The sequence below is a fragment of the Rutidosis leptorrhynchoides genome, chromosome 3 (genome assembly GCF_046630445.1).
Source record: "Rutidosis leptorrhynchoides isolate AG116_Rl617_1_P2 chromosome 3, CSIRO_AGI_Rlap_v1, whole genome shotgun sequence".
NCBI lineage: Eukaryota > Viridiplantae > Streptophyta > Magnoliopsida > Asterales > Asteraceae > Rutidosis > Rutidosis leptorrhynchoides.
Genome location: NC_092335.1, coordinates 659,917,805 through 659,929,163, shown reverse-complemented (window position 1 = coordinate 659,929,163; position 11,359 = coordinate 659,917,805). Strand labels below are relative to the sequence as shown.

Sequence of the window (11,359 nt, the reverse complement as noted above, 5' to 3'; positions counted from 1 at the left end):
TTTTGACCCATTTGACCAAATTATGGTCAACATACCCATTTTGGGTCATTCACTAACCCACACAACACCCATTTATTTAGATATAGGTGTGCTAGTAACTAACTAACAAATTTAAGCTCTCAAACATCAATTAATACTTAAAAACCCTAGGTTAGTCATCTTTGGGTCTTCATGACCCAAATTCACCCAAAACACCCAATTTACTAACAAAGTGGGTTTTAAGTTCACCATTAACCCTAACACTAACCCTTTCACAAAATTAAATTAGGAAATCAAGATTAGAGCATACCACTACAATCAAAACGTAACTAGAGGATGGATGAACAACTTTAATGTTTGCACTTAGACCCGAAATCGGCTTCTTCTTCCTTGATTTGAGTTCTCTCACTTTAGAAAACCCTTTCTCTCACTAAATTAATTTGGAAGAGGTGAAGTAGGTGAAAATGGTGTTATGAGGCTCACCAAACTGAATCTAGAGCCTTAAAGTCGGCCCTTTAGTGAATTTACCAATTTGCCCTCAAAATATCTAATTAATAGAGAAGGGTGAGCTGTCACAGCATATGGCGCGACGCGCCATAATCCTGCGCGGCGCGCAGATAGCCTGGGCAAAATTCTTTTCTCTTTTTAAAATATACAAAGAAACCCCACAATTCATTCAACCTAATTACACATATGAACAAGGAAATATTCGGGTCTTACAGAGCACAATATAGTTTTCGAGCAGTAACAGGTTTTCGAGCACACACTGTTTTCGGACACTAGAGGTTTTCGAGCACACTGTTTTCGAGATCTGCATCTTCTTCATCAGCTCGCTGATGAAGCTGATTTCATGCCCAAAAACTCGATTTTCACTTGTTTTGGTCAAATTAGAGCATAAGGAAACATACATAACATGTATAAACACTTTTCCTAACCATAAACATCAAAATCTAACATTTATACACAAGGTTTAGGATCAAAGTATCAAAATACCTAATTTACACTAACATGAACCCTAACTTTAAATCACCATATCAAATCAGTTTTAGCTCAATTCACAGCACCATTAGATCTTAGAGCATAAGTCTAGCATGTTTCTAAGTCTAAAACATAATCATTAACACATGCATAACAAATCAAACACTTAAAACCCAATTCATCCAAACCCACTTAAAACCCATTTGAATTCATCAAAATTGAAGATACTTACCTTGTTTTGATTATGAAATCTCAAAGGATTAGACACACCAAGACTTAATCTTCAATTTGCACTTGTTGATTTTAAGGATTTAAAGAGAAGAGGGTGTTTTAGGGTTGTTTAGTTGCTAAAAAAAGAAAGAATAAAACGTACAGGCTTATACATTTAATTTAGGTTCCTTCACATGAAGGTAAGCTCTCCCGTCTAACACACGGGTATTTACCAGTTATCTGAAACCCAAACTTTAATAACTTATTCATTTTAAGTCCGATTCACAAAAGAAAATATGTTCTGTGACCCTTGTCACAAAACGCACATTATCCCATACACAATAATTATAAAACACATAATTATTAAAATTAATTTAATAACACAGAAGGGTAAATAGGTCATTACCTACTATGCCCAAAGTGAGGTTGTTACAAAACTAAAATCTAAGCTTCCTCGGTCGTAATTGCTTTCGTGACAAATTATAGTTCTTGACATTTTACTAAAAAAGCACATTGCATAGAAAATTTAACCAACATCGGTCCAATTTGTGTTTCAAGTATGAAAAAAAAATTGTTCAAACAAATATGCTACTTCCTGTCCAGTTAGAAATTGAAGTATTTAGGAAAAAACTTTCGAGAACCATAACAATTTCAACAGTTCATTTTGCTCATCCAGGACAACGCAAATACCGACAACTTTAAAAATTATTAATTGTAAGAAACAAATTGAAAGTAAACCCTAACCTTTCACCACGTGAATCGCTTCATATGGGTAAAAAATCATCGATCGAAGAAGAAGCCACAATCAACAAACCCTAATCGAAGCCAACGACCGAACACCACCAAGAATCAGGCCAAAAATACTAAAGCAAGAGAAACCGTAAATCAAAAATATGGATTGTTACTTGTCGAGTTCTTTTTGGTACAGGGGTGAAGACGAGCGATGAAAAGCAGAGTAAATCAAATGAAATTATTCAATTGATGAAAAGCATGAAGGAAAGAATTAGAGCAATAAGGTAAGGGATAAGGTATGGGAGGAGGTGAGGGAGAAGACATGGCTGAAACATGAGACGGTCTGCCCATTTTTTGTAAGTAAAGAAAAGAGAAAGAAAAAAAAGGGCAAAAGGTGAGCAGTAGCAGTTTGTGAGGGGGGAGTGGACATGTGGACCAATAGGAGAACACAAAAGGGCTGCTATTAGTATGTGGATAATTGAAACTTTTAGTTTCTTTATTGTTTTGATTTGTATTTTGGGATAACTGTAGGTGTAAGTGGTAGTGGGATATATGTGTAGATTGTTGATTTGTATTATCTTTTAATTGTAGTTTTCATTCGACATCTTTGGAGTGAAAATTGTATTTTCACCAATTATGTCAAAGCAATTGCTTTTAATTGTAGTTTTTTGTGTTTAGTGCATGATACCATATTTTATTTATGTGTCTGGCTTTCTGTATGAAAATTGATTTTGTTTATAGATGGGGGAACAATATTTTCATTTACCTCTTCCTTTCGAATTCTTATTCTTATATTATCTATTTGTTAACATAGATGCATGGGAGTTTTATGTATTTGGTGCATCAAATAAGTGATTAGTTATGTTCATAGGTTGTGTAAAGAGGTTGTGTAAAGAGTCAAAGAGAGTTTTATATATTTGGTGTATCAACATCTTATTGACTTTTGTTATGCTGTTCTCTAATCAGTCTACTTTAAAAGTTTAATGTATGTTATTAAAATTTGCTTATCTTTTTTTTAGTATTTTTTGCGTTCTGTGAAGACAAAGTCATCAAATAAATAAACTTCTGAATCATATGGTAGCTTCAATGGGCCTGTGCAATTCAATGAACCAAATTTAAAAATGGTTATGTTGTAGCTGCTGGAAATTCACAATAATCATTTTGATTTATCTATTTTGTTCTAATTTTAACCTATTGTTGTACGTTTCTATTTTAAAACTTTTGTTGCAGATGATGATAAAAAAGAAAATAGCCCCAACAACCAGATTTTTGGAGCCATGTACAGAACTAACGAAGTATTTTGCATGAAGCAGTTGATGATGGCAAGAAAAAGAAGACAACCTTTTTGCAGGCTGATATGTGTGAACTTAACCCAACTACAAAGAGATCGAAAGGATCAAAGAAGAAAAAGGATTAGTCGAATATGGTAACGGTAATATAAGTAATGACTTTTTGTTGTACATAGGCTAAAAAATAAAAATAAATAAATAAATAAAACTCATATCCGCCACATCGCGAGGCTAATCTTTAAAGCAGCCACTTGAAGACTTGGTCATTTTGCTAGCTTTGGAACGATCAAACATCCTTTGTACAACACTATATATGTAAATGTTTAACATAATCATCATTGTCTTTTGCCACAATTGAGCTTCTTTTGTACAATTCGGCGGCACCGCGGACCTTAATTATCAAAAAAAGATCAAATTATTAATTTGTACTGGGCCATTTATGTTAAATTAAGCCCGAACTTTTGAGCCTACGGCCTTGTTTAATATACTTATCCCCAATTGTAAACCCTAGCTTTCATCATCTTCTTTGAATCCACAACAAACCGCCTCATATTTCATCGGTGATCTGCAACTACCTCCTCCGAAATGGTATATTTCACTAATTGTATTAGTATGTGTGCGTTTTCGAAGTGTATATTTATCTTATTATTATTTGATTTGATTTTTGTAGCCGTTCAAAAGATACGTTGAAATCGGAAGAGTTGCACTGGTTAACTATGGAAAAGATTATGGAAAGCTTGTGGTTATCGTTGATGTTGTTGATCAAAACAGGGTATATACATTTTACTCAACTGATTGTAGTAATTGTATGTCAACTAAATTGTAATTGTATTATATATATTTTCTTGGCTGTTTAGTTGCTTATGCATTCTATAGTAATTTGATGTAATTGGGCAGTGAGTAATTTATGCATTCTATAGTAATTTGATGTTAAAAATGTAATTTTGTTAGCACATTAGGTTTAATGAGGTATTTATTTGTTACTTAATTTTGTTAATGGTGGTTTATAGACTTTATAATTAAAATATTGAATGTAATGCATATCATTTTTGTATGCTTTAAAAATAATTAATTACATGTAAGAAGTGACATGAAAATTATCTAATGAGATACCATTGCGGGCCTCAATGGTATCCCCACATCTTGTGTGTGGGGTTTGGGGTTTAGGTCATGGGTTCGAGCCTCGCTCTGCCCATCCTATATATCAATTTGCCTGAAAGATGGAGCTCTAGATTGACCCCAGGGGGTTTTCTCCCGGATCCATTCAGGATTCAAACTCGGTCCGTCTGCCCCTCGGGATGGCTTAAGGATGCGGTTACTGCAATGTGATTGGGGGTCCTCCCGAAAGCGCGTGCGTGCGTGGCAAATGAGAGTATTTGATGCCGACTCCTTGCCTTTCAAAAAAAGAAAAATTTTAATGAGACACATATGGGCTTTGTGAAATCATAAAGAGTAGCTGGTTACTATAAAAATGAATGTATTATCTTTGCAATAGATTTGTCCATACATTCGATGTTTTCATACTAAAATGAAAAAAAATAGCTTTAATATTAAGGTATGATATAGATGAGCAGTTGATGGTTGCTAATGTTGCTTTAGTTAGTTGATTAGTGGGTTTTCAACTGTATGATAATCAATCCTTAAATCATCATTTGGGGAAACTCAATAATGGAGATGTGTGTGTTTATAGTTTTTTGTGTAAATTGTTAGTATTATGTTTTTATTTGTTACTCTAATTTGATCGATAGGCACTTGTCGATTCCCCTGATATGGTAAGGAGCCAAATCAACTTCAAAAGATTAACACTCACCGATATAAAGATTGATATTAATAGAGTTCCAACAAAGAAAACCCTTCTTTCTGCTTTAGAAGCTGCTGGTAAGTATCAAGTAGTTAGTGAATTTTATCGTATGCTTGTGAATCTGTTAAAACTAATAACCGAATGGTTGTTATACGCACAGATGTCAAAAGGAAATGGGAGAGCAGCTCATGGGGAAGAAAACTGATTGTGCAGAAGAAGAGGGCATCTCTTAACGATTTTGATAGGTTTAAGGTTATGTTGGCTAAGATAAAGGTCAGCACTATTCTGTGCATGTTGCTGTGTTTTTTTTTGTTGTAATTTTTTTTTCCGGCTATTGGCTTTATTTTAACTCTTTAACGTGTCAGTTTTGCTTATCTTGTAATTTTCTCCATATGAGTCTTAACTAAAAATTTTAGTTTAAAATGAAATGTGTCAAATTGATTGAAGGCGCACCAAAAGTATTTTGTCAATGTATGCAATTTCTGTAATTATGGTCTTCTTTTTAAATAGCCTCTAATCCTGCATGACATGCCCGGTAAACTGATTATGTAATCTGTATATATCAAATCTTAGACAGCACTGTTTACATTTCTGCCCTGAGGAGAACATGTATATAGTCCAATTGAAGCTACTGTGAATTATGGTCTTGAAATCTTTATACGATTCATTGTGCTAGAACTAGCTTTTTGTGTCTTATATAATCGATCTTAAAACGTAAAATGATTGTAACTATTAAAAGCAACTCATTATACAGCGTATTACCTAAACTTATTTGATGTGGTATTGTTTGTTCTTATTGTGTGTGGTGTAATCTGTGGTATTGCAGAAGGCTGGAGTTATAAGGCAAGAACTTGCCAAGCTAAAGAAGGAGACTGCTGCATGATTTGTTCTGAATATCAAAGATTTTGAATGTAGTTTATTTAAATGACAAATTTTTTTTTTATTTTTTTATTTTTTTTATTTTTTTTATTTTTTTATTTTTATTTTTTTTATCATTCCTATAATGTACCTTCTTTACAATGAGATTAACGAGATGTTATTTTTTTGTGCTTTCATTTTGTCTGCTTAGTCTGTGATTCACAGGTTTGAGCTTACCGTTTCCTTTCAACAATTTGACAATTTGTGCGGGAGTTTTTTTTACATACACGGTTTACTTAAAGCAGTATGGAGTATGGACAGATCATTCAAGAGTTTAAATTTCAAAAGTAAATCCTGCATAAAGTTAAATAAAACTCCTGACCATCGTTCTCTGCAGTCGTTGAGAGGGGAGGTGTTCGTAGGTGGTTGTAGAGCGTTACTTTCGTCAGAATTGTGGTTCATTTGCTCGCTTTTTTCTTTGTTTCTTGACGTCTTTTTCTCTAGTGCTCTCTTTTTCTTCGTCAGTTGTCTACAAGCGATGAACAGGGTGATCTTCATCTTGTTTTACGGGTCATCGTGATCCGTGACGATTCTAGGATCAAAACTCAATCGGGTCCCAAAAATTTATTCGATAACTTTCATACACAAAATATTGAATGTACCGGGTCGGTCGGGTCGGGTCGCACAAAATATCTCCCAATTTGTTTCGCAAATCGTTCTTTATTAACTTCTTTGCTGAAAAGGCACGCTCCACTGTAGATGTTACAACAGGCAAAATTAATGCAAGTTTCAAAATAAGATACACTTTCGGATATATTATACTCTTGTTTGTTTCAACCATCATCTTTACAAGGTGCCAAATTCCTTTTAAATGACTAAACCTTTCATCAACACGTACATTATTAGTTAATGTAATTCATTGGTTGTCCTCTAAAAATTCTAAGCTCATGTTTTGGGAAATCAGAAGGATCGAAATCAACATTTTTCATAAGAGATTCCACTTGAAATGCTTTAAACGACTTACTTGAGTTCAAAGAAGCCATAGAAATAAGTAATGTCGTGTTCACCTCATTGAAATGATTGTTTAGCTCTCGAAGTTGCATATCAATGACCGAATAAAATACATCCACTTTGTAGTGGTGTAATGAACTAACATGTGAACCTCTACGACGACTTATGCCATCGTAAAATGGGTCATCCATATTCGTATTATCGATATCATTTTTTTGCAAAACGAACTAAGCTTCTCTAGTTCCCATCCATTGTCTCGATATCAATTTTGTGTTTAAATATTCAATTGCCCATCATATAAAAGAACTATGAGTTAATTTCAAATATTTTATTAGTCCAAACTATAAAATTATAAATTCTAAAAATATATGGTGTCCCATTATTAAATTTAGTGGTGTCCTCTACAATAAAAAATATATTTTTGCGATAAATTTCGAAAAACTAGTGGTGTCACGGGACCCCACTGGGTCTCAATTAAAGTCGCCACTGATCGTGATGGTTGGTGGTGTTGAGGTTCCTTGTCGATGTTATGATTTGTGTCCCTGCTCTTTTGACTGGATGCTACTTTCATCATGGTTTTCATATTTATCCAAATAGTGGTGATTTGCAGTCTTCAAGGGTGTTCGACTGTTCGGTATCCGTTTAGTTTGTGTCATGTTCCGTTGGTGGCTAAGTGCTTTTCGGTCAGGTTCCCACATATTTTTGTCTTGCTGGTGTTATTTGGAATGTGGTGGTGTTCCAGTTGTAATAGGTGTAGTTTAGGTAACTCCTTCATGTTATCGGAAGAGTTGGTCTCGATTCATGTGTCAATAATTGCACATAGATGAATGATGTGGTAGTGGTTCACATTGGTTTATTTTGATGTTGTATTGGTTCACATCTGTTTTTTTAATGTTGTGTCGGTGCATTTGGTAATTATAGTAGGAATATATCAATTGTTGTTATAGAGATCGTTATTGTTATAGAGATCGTTGGATCTTTTCAATTCAGATGTAGTATACTATGATACATTTGTAATACATCAAGATTTGATATGATCTATTTTAATTTAAATTTTCATGTTTTTTGTGAAAATAAGTTAAAATCTTAAGAAGGATAGCTATGGCGCTTAATGGTTATCGTATTTGATTGTTGTTAACACTTCTTGTTCTATGACTCTTTAGGGGAGTATGGCTAAAGATGTACCATAAAAGATACAACCATGTATGTAAAAGTAGAGAGGAAGGAGAACCTTTTCCTCTTGCCTATAAATTTAGTCAACTAATTTTGAATGGGCAAAAATGAAACTAAACATGAAGTTTTATGTTAAATGCATTCATGAACCCAACTCTCGCTGTAGTTTGTAATCATATTCAGATTCAACCTGGAGGAGAGCTCGAAAAGATATTTAAAGTGATAGGAGTAGAAATGCGGAAACATCTAATGACCTTCCACTACTACCAAGCTCAACTATAAACCACCATCGTTAAATGGGTAACACCATGAATACTGAGTCCTCGAGTAAGGACTTGTCATCAAATGAAAATAGACATAGCCGGTCCCGAAAATTTAAGTACTAGGAACGAGGTAAAAAAACAGGCCTTTGCCGGCCCCTAACGAATAATATAAATTATTTAAAAAAAAGTCTTAGGCTCTAACGAATAATATAAGCTATTTAAAAAAATGCCCAAAGGAATGCTTGTGGACTTTGATTTTTCTTTTTTCTAGTGCCTTTGATTGTTGTTATGGACCTATTGTGCTTTGTCTTCGTTGTTTCAGTTGTGTTTCTCAAATCTCCGATTGTTTCTGTATATATAAAAAAGGGATTTTGTCATATTTCCCCGTATTAACATCTAAAATCACATATTTACCCGTCTAAAAATAATAATATCATATATGTCCACCTTAACCTATAAATTCACATATTTACCCACTTATATTATAAATCTCATATTAAGTTATCATATTTATTATGAGAAAATCAAACGATCCTATTTGACTTATTGGATAAACCCTATTCAGATTCAACTTAATTATCTTTCAACCAGCACACATATAGACTAGTACTAAACCACCAGTTCACTTATCGATAGTACAAAATTAGACATGAAAGTGATGTTATTTTGATCCCCATTATTTTGCAATAAGATGTCTAAATCTTAAATGTAGTGCTTTCTGTCACAAAATCAACAACAGAGACATGCTTATGAATTAAGTATTGATAAGTACATTAAACCATATTACTCCATTGATCCATGAAGTTATAATAAACATAATACGAGTGTATAGTTTCCAGCAATCTTGGATCGGAGAGAGGAAAATGGGGGATATGTTGGTCACAATTGAAAATACGCTGTAATGGTCATCTGGAATATTTTTTAGGTTTTATTCATTATTTATTATTAGGATTAATTGAATTGAATGGATATATGCAAGGTTGCAAAAATCGCTATTCGGGAATTAATCGGTCGGAACTTTGAAAGGATTAATCGGCAATTCGGGGATTAATCGGAGATTAATCGGATTATACTGTATACATTTAAATATTAAATATTAATATTTATATGTGTAATTATAGGAAAAACTAATGTAAAGATAATTTTTAACATAATTGTCTAAAATTGTTCGTTTTGCTTCAAAACTATAAAATTCTGGTTTAAATTCATGTTAAAATGTTTCCATTATTTACTTTGACTGACTTTGATTACCAAATTCGATTTTGATCCATCAATTGACGTTGATCGTTTAATTAAACGGATTTTTAAAGATCGGAATGGATTGCTCTTAAAAATAATTAAGCAGGGATTAATCGGCTAGTAATCGAATTTTTTACAACACTGGATATATGTGATGGATTAAATAATTAAAATGGGCTAATATGATATTATATCTTTTAAGTGGGTAATTATGTGAGTTTAGAGGATAAATTTGTTAGTTTTCTTTATTTAAGATGGGCTTATATGATATTAACATCCTTAGGTGGGTAAATATGTGATTATGGATGTTAATAGGGGGAAATATGATAAAACCCCATAAAAAAATTGAGCCCCTGAAAACTTTGTGCTCCGAGCGGTCGATCACTTTGTTCCTCCTCCGGACCTCCCATGACAAGAAGACACCACGGGGTATCAAGATCGTTGTTCCCGGTGTTCCCAAGATCAGAACACAACGTACAATTCAATGACAGGCATCAGAAAAAGTCTTCACGGCATAGTAGGAATTCCAATAATAGCAGATGAATCCAAACTTGGAGCAGATGATGTATGAGGATGAACCGTAGATTGAGAAGTTTTGTAACAAGAGGATCAAAAGACTGGAATTAGTTGAATGAGATGATGTAAAGTTCAGTTTGTTGTTTTGTTATTTACTCTAGTTTTGAACTTATGATAACTTATAATTTACGGCAATTTAATAGAGATGTGCATACTAAGTCACTAAACTAAAATAGACTAGAAGTGAGGAAGATACATCTACATACAACATATTGAAGCGCCCTTCCGTTTTTGTGTTGTTTTAGTGACCTCATAATAGGGGTGTGCACCATTTAGTTTGAAATCGAAAAAAACGAATATCGAATCGAATCCAGAAAAAGAAAAAAAAAAAAACCAAAACGAATTTTTTAAACGGTTTTCGAATCGATCGAAACCCAAACCGAATTCGTCATTCGATTTTTGGTTTGGTTTTTGGTTTTGAAAATTTTAAATTTGGTTAACCGAAACCGAATTCAAATTAATAACATATTAAAACATATTTATAATTATAATATTTATATATTTATATTATATTTGATGTATTATTACATTTTTATTAAACAATAAACATGTTATATACCCTGTATACTTAAATTAATTTCACAACCGTTATTACTAATTTATATATTGTAAGTTTATTTTGATTAAGATTTTTATTTTTAATGATTTTCGGTTTTAACCGAAACCAAATCGAAATCAAATTCGGTTTTCGTTTCGGTTTTGGTTATGGTTTTGATATTTAAATTTGGTTTCGGTTTTGATTTTATAAGTTTCAAAACCGAAAAACCAAAAACCGAACCGATGAACACCCCTACCTCATATTCGTAACCGAAACCGATCTAAGTAACCTCATTTCTATGTTACAATAGTATTGGTTTATACCGCGTATCACATTCTACATTGATGTTAATTGTACTCTTAAATTGATAATCATATGCTTTATTTTAAGCTTCGCTGTCAAAACGTACTACGGGTTAACTTTTAATTATGTTGTAGCAACAATTTGGTACCTCATTGATGTAGCAAGCTAGTTCTCTTATTTAAAAGGACAAACTTTTTTCAAACACCTTTGTTCAACCTTAACAAGTTTGTTATTGTTGGGCATTAATCAATCAAATAAATGAAACATTTTAAGTTTTTAACCCAAAAATTCTTAACTTGATTCAGCTACATTACTACTTCCAAAAACGTATTCATTTCATATACAAAGTGTACATTCATGATAATCTAATTACATATTAGTGGGACACTATAACTATTGTGCAACAACA

General features: G+C 32.9%; 1 protein-coding gene across 1 annotated transcript; it reads left to right on the top strand.

Annotated features, from left to right (window-relative positions):
- The first annotated feature begins 3,475 nt into the window (after positions 1 to 3,475).
- LOC139899233 (large ribosomal subunit protein eL14y-like) lies at positions 3,476 to 5,937 on the top strand. The gene is made up of 5 exons (XM_071882054.1): positions 3,476 to 3,776; positions 3,859 to 3,960; positions 4,937 to 5,066; positions 5,150 to 5,262; positions 5,816 to 5,937. The coding sequence occupies exons 1-5, from the start codon at positions 3,774 to 3,776 to the stop codon at positions 5,870 to 5,872; spliced, it is 405 nt and encodes a 134-aa protein (XP_071738155.1). The 5' UTR covers positions 3,476 to 3,773; the 3' UTR covers positions 5,873 to 5,937.
- Positions 5,938 to 11,359: the final 5,422 nt, after the last annotated feature.

Excerpts from the sequence above, each read along its gene's own strand:
- LOC139899233 (XM_071882054.1), top strand. Across the intron at positions 3,961-4,936 it reads ATGTTGTTGATCAAAACAGG|GCACTTGTCGATTCCCCTGA; the intron begins GTATATACATTT and ends TTTGATCGATAG. Across the intron at positions 5,263-5,815 it reads TTATGTTGGCTAAGATAAAG|AAGGCTGGAGTTATAAGGCA; the intron begins GTCAGCACTATT and ends GTGGTATTGCAG.